The sequence below is a fragment of the Leptodactylus fuscus genome, chromosome 1, assembly GCF_031893055.1.
Source record: "Leptodactylus fuscus isolate aLepFus1 chromosome 1, aLepFus1.hap2, whole genome shotgun sequence".
NCBI lineage: Eukaryota > Metazoa > Chordata > Amphibia > Anura > Leptodactylidae > Leptodactylus > Leptodactylus fuscus.
Window position 1 is genome coordinate 233545417 of NC_134265.1, and position 16004 is coordinate 233561420.

Sequence of the window (16004 nt, forward strand, 5' to 3'; positions counted from 1 at the left end):
CATGAGTTGAAGAAGATCCATAATGAGAAATGTCATAAAACTGATGAAGCTTGACAGTAACATTTTTCTGACCTTATTAAATGCTCAATGAGGCAAAGCTATTGGAAGCTTACATTGCAATCCTTATTTTGATGCATATTATCTTGCCTCATTTGCTAACTTATGAACTGCATATATGTTCTCCTGTTTTGGGGAGAGTTAGGGTCCATTCACTTGGAGTTTTTGGTGAGGATTTTGGCGCTGAATCTGTGTCTGGGATCTGCTAACTTTTTTTTTTTTCTGCCAGCAGAAAAAAAGTACAAAAAAAAAAACAACTTTCTTCAGGCAGACTGTGCGAAAACACAGTTGATGGGAGGCGGAAAAGCCATGTGGAAAAAAAACGCTAGCGTTTTTTTTCAAGGTCCATACACTGTGCCAGAGGGAAAAAAACATTTCTTAATTCCAGAACCAGATTTTTTACTCACCAAAAACCTCCATGTGAATGGACCTTTATGTTTTTTTTAAATTCCTTGTTGTAGCAGGGTTTTGGTGCAATATGTCCGTGGGTTAGCTACAAAGAGAAAATGAAGCCCCAGAGATAGAAGACCTAGGCGCTATTTCAATTATGGTCACTGTAATTAGCAATTCTTTAGGTGTGTCCTGTGATTCAGACATCACCACTAGGATTCTTCTGAGAGCTTGTTAGACAACGCCTTGATATTAGAGATGATCGAACAGTGAAATATTCGATATTCGTTTCAAATAGCCCCGCATTATTCAACTATTCGAACGAATATCGAATCCCATTATAGTCTATGGAGGAAAAAAAACGTTCGTTTCAGGGGAAACCACTATTCGCCTAAGGAGGGTCACCAAGTCCACTATGACACCTCAGCAAATGATGACAACACCTCTGTAATGCAACTGGGACAGCAGGGGAAGCATGCCTGGGGGCATCTAACAAGCCCAAGTCACAGTTTTACCCCACCATCACAGCCTATCAACTACACACTTTCCACACTCAAAAAACCTCTATGAAAGTGGGAAAATACCTGGAAACCTTCTTTCCTTCGCAATTGGATGGACAGAAACCCAAATTTTAAGCTAAAGAAACATTACCAAGCACCCCTTTAAATCACATTGCCCATGACAACCACAGATGGAATAGGCAATGGGAAATCCAACAGTACCCACCCTTAACTGTCAGTGTGTATGTGTGTGTGTGATGTGGTAAGATCTTCCAAAATTCTCTTTTCTGGCCCTTAATGTGAGCCCTCCCAAATTAAGTTAGAGGCCCTTAAGCTGAGCTACCAGCAGAGATTGAGGCCCTTGAGGTGACTTCAGCCTTTTACCAGCAGAGTTTTAGGCCCTTTGGGTGAGTTGAGCCTTACACCAGCAGAGTGTTAGCCCCTAAAACGGTAGCTCCAAAACCATCACTCTCATTGTGTGGGATTGATGCAGTGGATTGGAGTGAGGACCCAGACATTGACCTTGATTTTGATTGGGAAATTGATAACATTTTGGCATCAAGTCCTTTTATTTAGAGGACCGCAAAGGTGGAGAATTGGCTGCAACCACTACTACCGGTAATGGTCCTCTAATATGGGACTCTACATTACCTATACAGGGTTCTGATCAGGTGTTAATAGTCCAAACAACATGCTCCAGTACTTTAGATGTAGATCAGAAACCACTTTCCCTTCCGACACCAGATTTAACCAAGCTTCACCACCATCATCCTGCTGAGATGGAGCCACTAAAGGAAAACTTGCCTTCCAAAGCATGTCCTGGAGCTGCGACTGAGCCAAATCTAAACAGTCTTTTGGAACTGAACAAAATTCACCAGCAGTGTTTTTGGCCTTTGGGGTGAGTTGAGCCCTGTACCAGCAGTGTTTTTGGCCCTTGGGGTGAGTTGAGCCTTGCACCAGCAGTGTTTTTGGCCCTTGAGGTGAGTTGAGCCTTACACCAGCACGTGTCCCGTAACATCAGGCAGGCCGTAAGTTCTGTGCTTTGCACAAAGTTCCACTTGAGCACCGACGCCTGAACAAGAGCATACGGCCAGGGGCGCTACATCTCAATCACGGCACACTGGCTGAATGTAGTTGAGGCTGGCACCGGGTCGCAAACTGTGGTGGTCTGCCTTGTCTCCCCACCCAATAATCCTGGCAGGAGTGCTGAAACACCACCCTCCTGCTCCGCCGTTAAATCGACCCCAGTTACGAGCTGGAAACGCTGCAACACTGGTGTGGGGAGAAGTCAGCAGGCCATGCTGAAGCTCATCAGCTTGGGGGACCAACAGCATACTGCCTCCAAGGTGAGGGATACCATCCTGGATGAGATGGCAATGTGGTTTTCGCTGCTTCACCTGGGCCCAGGCATTTTTTTCGTGTGTGATAATGGCCGGAACCTGGTAGCGGCTCTGGAGCTTGCCAGCCTCCAACACGGTCCATGCCTGACCCACGTTTTCAACTTATTGGTGCAACGGTTTTTTAAAACGTACCCCAATTTACACGAGCTACTGGTGAAAGTGCGCCTGCTTTGGCAAGTCTACAGTAGCTGCTGCTAGCCTCAATACACTCCAGCAACACCTACATCTGCCTGAAGCACCGGCTGTTGTGCGAGGTCACCACACGTTGAAACCCTAGATACCATATGCTGAGCAGGCTGTGTGAGCAGCAGAGATCTTTGATGGTGTTCCATCTCCAAAACCCAAGGATTCATCAAAGTCAGCTCCCTCAGTTTCTGCACCATGAGTGCCCATGGGTGGCAGACTTATGTGAAATCCTATCCCATCCTTTCCACTGGACACTTTACAAACTCACTAGAACCTCTATGAAAGTGGATAAATAATTGGAAACTTTCTTTCCTCTACATTAATATGGACAGAAACATAACTTTAAACCGAAAGAAACATTAGCACGTGCTCATCACAATTCCTAATATGACAGCTGCGTTAAGCAGGGTGCAGGGTACAACGCAGACCAGGCCCGAGCAGGAACAGGTGTTACAATGGCTAGCGGATAATGCTTCCAGCTGCTTTTCCACCAGCCTGTCAGCCACTACCTCGTGTTCACACCCAAGAGTCTGCCCCTCCTTCCTCCCAACATGCCCAATCTTCCCAACAGACTCATCCCACCCTTGCCCCCTCCCAGGATCTCTTTTCGGGTCCTTTTACTGTCTCTCCCTCTGTTGAACCACTTCCCGAATCGCAGGAGCTACCAGATGACTTTGTGTGTACTGATGCCCAAACACTGGAGCATCCGCCATTTCCTACCAATTTTGTGGTTGTGGACCCGCAACCGACGTTTCTCGGCCTCACTGATGACGAGACACTGTTGCCATCAGGGCAAGCTGTGTATAACATCTCTGCCTGTTCAGGTCACTGCACCACCCTCTGCTCGCATGCGGAGGTGCAGGAGGCGTGTGCAGTTTTGTTCTTGGCTTAAAGTTCTTGGTCGCACTTTGTGACACGGCTCTAGTTCTGTGATTAAATTTGCACTACACCCGGTCTACTCCAGGGGTGGGTTCTTCCTCTCCTATTTAATCTTGGCTCTCATTCACACCTATGCTTGCTATTGCCTTGTGCATACTTTCTCCTTACTGTTCCTATTTTGCTTGCATTCTTATCCTTGACCTTTAGCTTTCCTCACTGACTATTCTTTGGACTCAGATTTGGCACTGCATCGCTCGACTGTTACTGACCCTTGGCTAACTGACCTTTCTTTGTTGTTGTCCATCTTGTCTCCGTTTTGTGTTTCACATATACTGGAAGGGACTGTCTTCGTGGTTGCCGCCTATTACGTAGGATAGGGCCTGGCAATAGGAAAGGACAGTTGGGGGCTTCAGCTTAGAGCTCACTGTCTCTTGTGTCCCATCCCAGGGTTCAAACAGTTACTGGGGAATTGCTGTCCTAGAAATTCCCTAACATAATAGCAAGCCCAAAAACCTACTGCCATTGCTTCTCTCCTGATTCACACACGTATTGTCCACACACGTAATCCCCTTCCCTGTATAGGTGTGTAGATAGTAATCCTACTTTGTGAAAACCATCTACAATAAGCAGAGGTTTGAGGGAATAGTTAACTCTTTAATCTTGCCACAAATCAACCTTCTCTAAAACATGCCGCAGACTGCAGTTTTAATGTGACTAGTTTCCCCAAAACAAAAATACCCTGCGATAGATAGAACAGCCACTTTTTCATTGAGCCTCATACCTAGGATTGTTTGGTCTCTTACTTTCATGTCATTGCAATATGCAATGACTTGGAGAGTTTTATACAATTTCATATCTTCAAACAGACAGCTTCTTCGGGCAATAGGAACACTACATTTTTTGGTATAACAGAAAATAAGAAGCGATATCTCTAATAGACTACCCACAAATAAGAGCAATTATTTTGTCTCTTTATTTCGGTTAAAACAACAAAAGTAGAAAAATATACATAAGAAAAAGGGGAGAAACAATTATTTTACAAAACTATATACAGTGGTGCCATTACATCATGTCATATATAGAGGCAGCAGAGGAGTTCAGGAAAGAAACACTGTGGCCTACTTAAGACCTGCTTCTTACAGATGCCCTCCCCAGTAACATCACACATTCAGCTTCTTATTTTAGGACATATTGCGTGTTATCAAGTTACCATCTATACACGTTAACAATTCTCAAGAGTGCGCACTCAGCAAAACAGAAAAAGGCCATAGACATTACTCAGACCTGAATTAGCATTAGAGAAGACTGTAAAAACAGATTTAAATAACACCGGACAAAAATGGTATTTCCATCATACGCTATGGGCATCATTCCATTCATACACCGAATGACTGACACTAATAAGCTCAAGATTATTATATTTTGGTTACAGTACCTGGAGAACGAATTTCTTGGCCTAGCTGTAAGAGGTCTAGTCTAAATGTATTTAATTCTAATAGTTTTGTATGAAAATAGATTGAATTTTAATGTGCAATATTAAAAACTAGCCAACTATAAGCAATCGCAGCGGCAAACTAGTAGCAAAGTGGGTATTTCGACTGCTCAAGTCCCATCCTTTTATTGTCAAACATTCATTTTCATCTGCATTATAACTAAACCATAAACCATTAACAGAAAATAAACCAGGGAAGTAGGAGTTAATTATTCTCTTTATTTACAAATACGTGAAACTGATACTGCACTGGGCATCTAAGAAGATGCGCAGAGAAACCCCAATATATACATGGATCGCCTCTCAAGGCATACAGATATTTGCATAAGAGCATAATAAAAAAAGGGCAGATGACATAAAAAAACGTGGGCATATTTACAATGGAGGCTGAAGAAAATTATTTGCCAGAGCAAAATACGTCTGTAAAGCACACCAGCTGCCATACATCGAAATTGTTGCAATCACAATTGTCTAGTCACTGGTTATTGCGATTAATATTAGCTTGATTGATAAAATTGTGACATCCTATTATATAGATGCACTTTAATAAAACTAGCAAAAAAGCAACCACTGACAGTACAACCAGAGTCCAGTTCATGAAATGCATCAGTACGGAGGTCTAGAGATTCTCGTTGATTGTGGAATTAAAAATGGCGTTCTTACTGGATTTCTTAGAGATTTCCTCCTAAAAAAATAAATAAATAAATGAAAGTTAAAATTTACCTGTTTCCAGTCCTTTAAGAAAGAACTTAAACCTGTTACCATGTCAATATAGCAAGACCGAAGTGATATAAACATGAGACTCGTGGTATATTGGTAAATCACTTGCAACTAAACCCAAGATACAAGTTGATCCAATACTGGACAGTAAGAGTAATTTTAAGAGTAGGCACTGAGGCTCTAGTATGGCGTATTCTCAGTTATGCACAAAAAAAAAAAAAAAAAAAAAAAAAGAGTTAGTTTACAATTCCTTAACCCGGTTTACATTGGCGTTTTTCAAAAACCTGATTTTTCAGAGTACTTGATCAACAATTTCCACTAGTAAAATCTCTGGAGGAGTTTCCCACCCCCACTTGTGAAGCAAGTTTTGTCCTGCTCCAGATTATCCACCATTTAAACAAAAAAAAAAACAAAACAAAAAAAAAAGGGGGCACAAAATGGTATGGCTACATGGCAACTTGTGGGTATGCATTAGAATTACAAATTTTACACCAGTCAGATCTAATCATAGTATGTTAAAGTGGTATTCCCATGTACATAATCATATCTATATTTGTAAATAATTAAATTTAATTTATAAATTTAATAAACCTTTTTGCAAATTTAGGGAGCCTTCACACGGAGTAAACACTCCACTCATTCTGAACATAAACTCGTTCAGAGTGAGCGGCGTAAAAAACAGATCCTATTGACTTCTATGGGTGCTGGCATACGCGCACTACCCATTTACTTACTGCTTTCAATGGGTAGCGCGCGAATGCCGGCACCCATAGAAGTCAATGGGATCTCTTTTTACGCCGCTCACTTTGCACAAGTTTACGTGCAGAATGAGTGGACCGTAAACTCTGTGTGAAGGCTCCCATAAGTAGTTAAAAATTCTGCAGAGTTTTAAAGATTTTTCTCTAACGATCTTAGGGGTGACAGTCTGTTGTCTTGATGGATTGCCAGTGGATACAACTATGAATGCAGGAACTTTCTATGGTCTGGGACTTTTCAAAAAACCCAGCCATGATTTTCTTATTGTAGCTGGGATATCAGGCAGGGACAATTATGAGAAGACATCCCGGCCACAATAAGGAAATCATAGCTAATTCTCTGATCTTAGAAAGTCCTGCATTCATGGTCGTATCCATTAGCAATCAATCAAGACAACAAAACTGTGACCACAAGATATTTAGAGAATAGGTTTAAAACTCTGCAAAATGTTTAATTACTTATGTTTGCAAAAATGTTTAACTTTTAATAATCTACAAATGGTCAATGCTCACAACCCCCTTTTAGAAAACTAAGGCTGAGTGAGTGATCCTTACAATGGTGCATGTAAAGGTCTGCTTCACTAGTGAAGACTACTTATTTTGTAGGTGCACCTTGCACTTCCTAACTTTTACACTAATCATTAACAGAAATTGTTCATGCACTGTGCATGATCTTTGTTGGGATAACACATGCATGGATAAATAGCTCTGACTTCATAAATAGCTAAAGGGAAGAAAAGGAGAAACTGAGGGAGCTTGACCGGGATAAATAAGGACAACACGATGTATAAAGTGGAAATTAAGTTGTTGATGTATCAGATTGGTGTGGTTGCTGCGTCTCTACCAATCAGCTAGTCTTTTTGTGGCAGAGTTTTTAAAGCCAAAGTCAGGACTGGAAATAAAATAAAGTATGGTTTGATCTACCACTAGTTTTGGCTCACAGAACAATCAAAATCTGCCTTAAAGTGAGGACAAAATTCAAACTTTCATATTCTTGTGTAAGCTGCTATGGGAAAGAACACCTAAGGCTCAGGCCTTATGTTGTAGAAAAGCAGGTTTTCTTTGGTACCAAAGTCAGAAGTAGATGGATTAGAAGGGAAAACTATAACTACTTCCTATATACTACCCATTCCTTTTGTAGTCATTGTTGGCTTTGGCAAAAAACCCCAAAACAAAATAAAATAAGCTGGGTTTCCGCAATGTGGGGCCTTCGCCTCAACAGTGGCCCTCCAGGTCTCATTTGTATTGCACATGTTGAAAGGTGGTGAAGCCTTCAGCAGTAATTGACATGCTGTGATGTGTAAATGTAATTCACTCTGTTGCCATCGCAGATTAAGATGGTTATCTGCCAGGGAGTTTTCAGCAGAATACTCTCTGGATGTGTATTCCATCTTAAGGGTCCATTCACACAGAGAAAACGCGTGCTCTTTTTGGCAAAATACACGTGTAAAAATACACGTGTAAAAATAAGACTCCCAATGACTTTTTTTTTTTTTTTTACACGTGTAAAAAAAACAAAAACAAAACTCAAAATACACGTGTAAAACGTCATTGAAGTCAATGGGAGTCTTATTTTCACATGTGTATTTTGCCTAAATGAGTGCCCGTTTACGCCATGTGAATGGACCCTTAGGTTGTTACTCATGACCTAGCAGCTTAGATTCACTATGATTCTAGCACACAAAGCACTGCAGCATGCCAGGATGGTTACCTAGCACAATAAATTTGTAGGACATCCTATGAGAAGATGTGCTGAACATGCCCTCTAGTGGTAGCTTAACTATTTGACAGATCAGAATTTAGGAGCCTGGGAATGCCCAGTAAGGAATTATATACAAAAGCATGCATTTACCTTGAACTCTGAATAGCTGCCAGGCTGGCTGGAGAATGCCACTGTTTGTTTGTTATTGTCCTGCAATGGAGTTCTCACTGGGGTATCTCTAGATTTCAAGGGAGTCTGCAAAGCAAACTATAAGATTACACCTGCTCAAAGACGTTAGCAATGCCAAGAGCAAAGGGCTGCCACATAATACTCAATTTACTGGAATCCATTTCATCGCCACATGAAGGACACAAAATAACAGTGTATAGGTGGCTAGAAATGACAGCAATCTGGGGAAACTTTCTTCTTAACAGCAGAACAGTGAGCTTGGGGATAATCCGTTAATACAGCTGATAAATTGAATTGTCATTACAACCTACCCCCTCCCTCAGGAAACCGGAGACAGGCAAATATGGGTCTTTTTTGTCATGTTTCACCTTCCCTGGATTTTGGATAGCCCACTTAAAGTACTATTCACATGATGTTTTCTTATATTTTTCCTGAAAACGTAAATGGGTTGTCCCAACCCAAAATGATTCGCCATCATCTAGACTGCTTAAAGTCACTATAAATGATGTATGACTATTCATACAGCCAAAGCTTGTTAAATAAGACTGATACACAACAAGGTAGGAGAAAGCTGATGGGCAGAAGAAGAAATTATATTAAACCTTCACTTTCAATAATGCATTAAAGGCTATACCACATAAATTACATAACAGGATAGGTAAAGGAAGGATAGGAAGATGTATTGGAGATCCTAATTTATATACAATCACCACCCTTCTGCTATATATTAAGGGACATAGTAATATACAGTCATAGCCGTAAGTGTTGGCACCCCTGAAATTTTTCCAGAAAATGAAGTATTTCTCCCAGAAAATTATTTCAATTACACATGTTTTGTTATACACGTTTGTCTTTATGTGTACACTTACACAATTATGTAAAACTACAGCCATGGCTGTATCTCCCCACTTTATTTATTGGGGTAGAGACAGACAGATAGAAATACATCTATCTCTATTTATATATGAAAAACCCTAGAGCCCCAAACACCTGTGCTAAATGGTCAAGTAATTGAAGGTTAATGACAAAAATGATGCCTTAGGGTATGCTCACACATCAGTATGCCCACACATCAGTATGCCATCCGTCCGTTTGAATTCAGTTTGACACTTCAAAACGGACTGATGCACATACTGATTGTATACTGACACCTTTTTATGCTGATAGCAAACGTTCTCCTTCCCCTAGAGGACAGATAAGGGGATTAAAAGTAGCAATTGTAAACAGAGTAGAGATAAGGAGGACATAAGGACATTTATTATATTAGATAAGGACATGTATTATATCTCCTTATCTCTACTCTGTTCACAATTGCTACTTTTAATCCCCTTAAAACGTTTGCTATCAGCATAAAAAGGTGTCAGTATACAATCAGTATGTGCATCAGTCCATTTTGAAGTGTCAAACTGAATTCAAATGGACGGATGGCATACTGATGTGTGAACACCGCATTAGAGCAGGACTGTTATACCACATGATGACATCTCTAGCGATTCGCACGAATCCCATCCACTTTGCCTGCACTGTACAACGCCGCGATTTTTCCCACAGCGTCTCCACTGCGGGCAAATCACGGCGTTTCCAGTTTGTGGGGCCCCGGCCTAAAAATTCCTGCTGTGTCGGCCGCTATATTTTAGTTTGAGACTGTATGCTGAAAAGCGTTGTGAGGATTTGGATCAAGTTATTTGGCTGGACTTTTTTTGGAATATACTTCCACTGGTTAACGCTTGCTGTTATGCTAGTCTGGACCAAGTCCATGGCGATTGACGACAGCTGCAGCACCTATCGGAATACTGTAATGCAGCGCTGTTCATAGCTAGTTGAGGCTTTACCCAACACCACCAATGAGAGTCCACCATGCCCGTTTGTAATATCACTGTGTACTCTCTGCATCTGGTTTACCGTCACCTTTTACTGGTCATGCAACAGTATCTCACTATGTGCTGCTCAGCATTTTGCATCTCCGTACAATAATGCAATGTCTCTAGGCTACTATGTGATGCAAAGACAGGCGAGTGTATGGAGGCCAGCGGAGTCAGAGTCTCTGTATGAAAATGCTTTTCTTGTGGGGCAACATGGTGGCTCAGTGGTTATCACTGAGCCTTGCAGCGCTGGAGTCCTGAGTTTGAATCCCGCCAGGTACAACATCTGCAAGGAGTTTGTATGTTCTCCCCGTGTTTGAGTGGATTTCCTCCCATTCTACAAAGACATACTGATAGGGGGAAAAAAAAAGGGGAAGAAAAAAAAAAAAAAAAAAAAAAAAAGTACATTGTGATCCCTATATGGGGTGCACAATCTACATTTAAAAAAGAAAAAAAAATGCTCTTCTGGCATCAACCTCATCCTCTCGCAACACAGTGAATTTTGTGGAGACGACAGCTAAGATTGATGTGACAATAGCATTCTCATACAGAGGCTCTGACACCACTAGCCTCCATACACTTACCTGTCCGTCTCGGACTTGCATCACATAGTAGCCTAGAGACACAGCAGGGATTTTTAAATGTGGGAGATTTTTTTTTTTTTAAATCCCAGATGCTGTGATGTTTCCCCATATGGGACACCCTAGTAATGGCTAGGAGTGCATAACTCTCTACATTCCAGCTAAACATTTGATAAATATTTGTCATCTGAGGGATTCATATATTATAACAGCCCTGCACCAAGTCTTCATTTTGGTCATCAAACAATTACTTGACCATTCAGCACAAGTGTTTGGTACTGTGAATTTTCATTAATATATACACCACATTTTATAAAGTGGGCAGATACACAATTTTTTTAATACTATATTATTACCATGTCCCTTGATATATGGCAGAATGGAGGAGATAGTATATAACTTAGGGGCTCCAATATCCCATCATTACCTATATAATTATGTATATTTTACATGGTATAGATTTTAATGCATTATGAAGATTTAATATAATGTCCTCCTCTTTTCCTATGCCCATCTGTTTTCTCCTTCCTTGTCATATATTGCAATTATTTGGTGGTATCCACCTGGGATATATATATATAGATAGATAGATAGATAGATAGATAGATAGATAGATAGATAGATAGATAGATAGAATACATTCCCATACCCCCTAGGACATTATTTATGAAACAAGAGCAGAATTACAATGGGACTAGGGTATTATTATAGTGGTGCAATCATACCAGAATGAAACATTTACATTTCTAATATTCTTTGCATTTCACCAGACCAAAATTAATATTCAGAAGTTGATTGCTCAAAAGTTATATAAAATATAACTGACAATGTATCAGTCTACACAATTTCTCAACGTCAGATCTGCCTTACATGGAGTTTCCATAAGCAAAGCAAGCACATGCAGAAGCTATGAATGGTATATTACTCAGCTGCGTGCAAAGCAGATTAGTTACCTCATGGGTAATAAATAAATTGTAATTTGTCAATGGTGAAATTAATTTACCATCACCTATATTGGCTCAACTTGTATGTTAGGTTCTTACACTAGCCATAAGTTACAGCAATACCCCATGAGAGATGGTTATAGGGTGGTCACTCAGTCTGCATTATTAGTGAGTCGGTAGATAAGATGTTATTTACAGACCCCCAGTATCCTCTAACTTTTACCCTGTTGGGGACAGAAAACTGTAAAGCTAGGACCCCATGTGGCGTAAACGCTGTAGTTTGCCTGCAGTGTTTTACAAGCACTGTGTAGTGGATGGGATTCTAGTGCCTCCTATCCCCAACAGTTCAGGAAGACACAAGCTGTGGACACGCTACAATATCCAAAACTGTTGCGGTTTTGGAAATCACAGCCTGTCAATTATAGCTACAGAAATGTCAGTGATTTCCCTATGGGTATAAATGAAGCAGCAAATCCGGAGAGGAAACCTCTGCAGACTTTCTAAGAAGCAATGCTAGAAGAACAGTGTCGCATTACTGCCGTAAATTTTCCTGCATCACTTTTTTTTTTTTTGCTGTGGGACACTATGCAGGGTTTTAGCCTAAGAATACAATAAAAATAGCCATATTATAAAGAGTAACATAACTTTTCCCCATGAGGTCAATGTGGAAGACCTGGTAATACATTGATTATTTTGTCTAAATAGCGCTGAAGCAAAAGGAATTTTTAAAACTATTATTGCATTTTTTATTACCTTAATTGTGGGCAGCGGTACTTTTCCTGTTGTCAGATTTACTCCAGGATGTGTTGTATTTGTGCGAGACATAGTTGAATTTGTTGTTCCATTTAGCTGCAAAGATACATGCAAAGAAAAGTACTCAAATGGTAGCATCAAAAAATATTACAGAGTATTCTCTTACTAGAGGGAGTAGTTGTGATTTGGAGCAGGAGTTTAGAGTAGAGTTCTTATACAGTGAGCAATAAACACCTGACAGGTTTGATGAACAACCTGCCCGACTTACCAAAAGTTTCCATAGACATTCAAAAACAACAACCAATAAGGGTTGTGCTTAGGGGGCGTTCACACTACAGTCTGTGTCCGACAGGTAGTGTCCGCTCCTAGTGTCCGTTCAAAATCTGGCACGGACATTAGGAGCGGACACTAGCTGTGTCTGTGACCCCTGTCATTTATTTAAATGGCGATCGGGTGCGTTCTTTTGCACTCCGTGCCTGTCCTTCACTGTCCGCATGTAAAGATGTCCGACTTTTCAAGCGGACAGAAAAACCCGGACATCTTTACATGCGGACAATGAAGGAAGGGCACGGAGTGCAAAAGAACGCACCCGATGCCCATTGAAATAAATGACATGCGTCACGGACACAGCTAGTGTCCGCTCCTAATGTCCGTGCCAGATTTTGAGCGGACAATACCTGTCGGACACAGACGGTAGTGTGAACGCCCCCTTACACTTGTCACTTTTACAAGAAAAAAAAAGTCCACAATGTCAGAACAGATTATTGTCAAAAAGAAAATATCCTCCTCTGTCGACAGAGATCAATTCAGAATCTCAATTGAAGTAACACTTTGCATTTCCTGGGATTAAGAGAAGCCATTTCTAATTTACATGAATTAGCTTCCTAAGCTTTATCTAATACTTCCAGCTCTAGGGATGATTAAATGTCAGCAACATCAGCATATACCATCAGAACCTCTGGATTACAGATGATAATCATACCTGACTGCAAAATTTACACTTTTAGCACTTCAAGAGCAAAAAAAAGTTTGATAGAAACACTTGTATTCATGGAAATAGAAAATCAACTACTATCTACCATTTCTAGTAAAAGAGATGTAGAAGCAGCGGTGCCCAATGCACCATCTAAAAGGGCCTCTAGCTTAAAGAGGATGTCCAGGCATTTGGATAACCGGGGAGGTGGAAAAAAACAAACAAAAAAACCTGGATTTTGTTTGTACCAATCATAAAATTCTTTTCTTGTTGTATTCACTGGGGACACAGATCCCACCTTTGTTATTTCTGCCCGGGGTTTGTTTGTTCTTTCCTGGTTCAGGACCTTTGTGGTTGGTGATTAAGTGTCTTTTTTCTTTTGTGTCTCTCTCCTACTGTTGCGGTACTAACTGGCTCAGTACACTGTCTGTAAGAGGGTATATATAGACCACGAGGTGGAGCCGACAGCTTTTCATTCTCCTAGTGTCAGCCTTCTAATGGCCGGGTCTAGACCCGTGGTGCTGTGTCCCCAGTGAACACAACGAGAAAAGGATTTTACGGTGAGTACAATACAAAAAAAAAAATAATCCCATTTTCTTGCTTATTTCACTGTAGACAACACCATGAGATGTCCTAAAGCAGTCTCAGAGGGTGGGAAAACAGATAGCCATGCGAGAAACCTAGCACACAGCTGCTCACAGAATCTTACGACCTAAGCTGGCACTAGCTGAAACCACAGAATGCATTTGGTAAAACTTTTTTAAAGTGTGAATGGAAGCCCAGGTTGCAGAACCGGGCAGCAGAAGCCTGATGCTGAACAGCCCAGGAGGCCCCAGCAGCCTTAGTGGAGTGAGCCGTCTCGTGGAAGGGCAGGTCCTTACCCTTAGGCAGATAGGCCTCCTTGATAGCAGACCGAATCCATCTGGAGATGGAAGCAGGCAAGAGCCCTCTGGGAGCACAAACAAAGCGTCTGAGTGATGGAAAAGGTCACAAGAGTGACAAGTACACCTAAATCGCCCAGACAACATCCAGGTAGTGAAGAGACCGCTCACGAGGATGCTTGGAATCAGGACAAAAGGATGGAAAACTATGTCCTTATTAATGTGAAAGGAGGAAACCACCTTAGGCAGAAAAGAATGGTAGATGAAGGACAGCTTTGTCCCTATAGAGAACCAGAAAGGGGAAGTAGGAAAACTTCCTGGTCTTTTTACGGGAGTGGTTCCTGTAGCAGGAACTGTGAGGGCGGCTGGAGGGTTCTCCGTCAGCAGCGGATTGAGCAGCGATCTGGGAAAGACAGCCGTTCCAAGGTCTCCACCACAGACTGGTTAAATCTGGCGAGGTTACGAATTGCCTGGATAAGGGAGACTGCCCATTCTGGGGAAGGATAAACCAGAGAAGGGCCAAGAGGCTCCTGGGCTGGCTGAGATAAATTGCAGAACAAGCAGATAGGCTGTCCACATGGTAACTTTTTCTTACAGCGGGAGCACGTATAAAACATGGCGGCACCAGAGGGAGCTGAGGGGCGGGTTGGCTCTTCAAGGGAGGACATGGCGGAGAGGGCCCAGGAAAAAAGGGGAACCCATAAGCGTAGCCTACAAGTCTACTAGAAAGGATGACTACTCGCCAACTGCTGCAGGCAGACTGCACAGAGAGGGATCCCAGGTGCTGTGTCTCCTGGAGAGGCAGAGAAGAGTAGTTCAGCACAGGAAAAAAACAAAACAGAATGCAGGAAGTGAAGAGAAAAACAAAACTCTGAGGTGAAGCAAGTCCTCCCCTCTGGGTTTCCCACACAGAGAGGCTAGAGGGGACAACCTCCCAGTCAGTGGGAGGGGGTAGGAAGGGCCAGGCCTAGTTGAGGTCTAAGAAGCTAGGGTCTCGAGTAGATAGCGCAGCAGGCAGCTCGACATCGCCGAGAATAACAGAGGCTTCAGCGTGGGGCCACGGGAGCTGGTGGAAGGAACCAGAGGCCTAAGAGGGGGGATACAGATACCCCCTTCCCAAAGAACGTAGGCACCAGTGACAAGCAGAAAAAAGGGGCTTGGGGTGCAAAAAATATGGGACTCATTCACAACTGGAATCAATAGCCTCCAAGAAGAGTGCTGCACCTGCAGGGGGGTACAACTAGTGTGATGTACACGCTGAAGAACCCCCTGCACCTTCTCCCTCCCAAAATTGACAGTCCAGCAAGGGAGAACAAAACAGACAACAAAAATAGAGTGAATGAACAGTTTACAGGGGAGTGGTAGCAGAAAAGAAGCCCAACAAGTGAAAAAAGTAGCATAAGAATTTCTTCTTTTCTCATATACTACTAGTTTTTGCAAATTTTGATGAACATTAGTAACAATTTAAATAACCAGTGATCATCTCTGCATTGTTTCAGCAGGATGTGGCCACAAAGTTTCTGCTTCTATTAAAGGCCCCTACATGGCAGTACTGGTTTGGGAAGCATTGTAAACCTAACAGGTTCCATTTAATTTGGCGTACTTACCTTCCTATTTTTGCTACTTGGGGTACCCTGTGTACATGCTCCAGCCGGCCTCTTAATTGGAGTTTTAAACGGTGTAGTCTCTTCTTTTTTGTTTGTCTGTAGGAAACAATTGATCAATGGTTAAAAAATAAAC

The 16004-nt window shown here is 41.8% G+C and overlaps 1 protein-coding gene across 1 annotated transcript in view; it reads right to left on the reverse strand.

Annotated features, from left to right (window-relative positions):
• Positions 1 to 5477: 5477 nt before the first annotated feature.
• LOC142216484 (protein regulator of cytokinesis 1-like) overlaps positions 5478 to 16004 on the reverse strand; it is a 32420-nt gene continuing 21893 nt past the window's right edge. Inside the window, exons 11-14 of the mRNA XM_075284356.1 lie at positions 15872 to 15967; positions 12411 to 12506; positions 8232 to 8336; positions 5478 to 5589 (exon numbers count right to left, since the gene is read on the reverse strand). Coding sequence (XP_075140457.1) covers positions 5524 to 5589; positions 8232 to 8336; positions 12411 to 12506; positions 15872 to 15967 — 363 coding nt within the window. The 3' untranslated portion in view covers positions 5478 to 5523. The remainder of the gene's footprint in view (positions 5590 to 8231; positions 8337 to 12410; positions 12507 to 15871; positions 15968 to 16004) is intronic.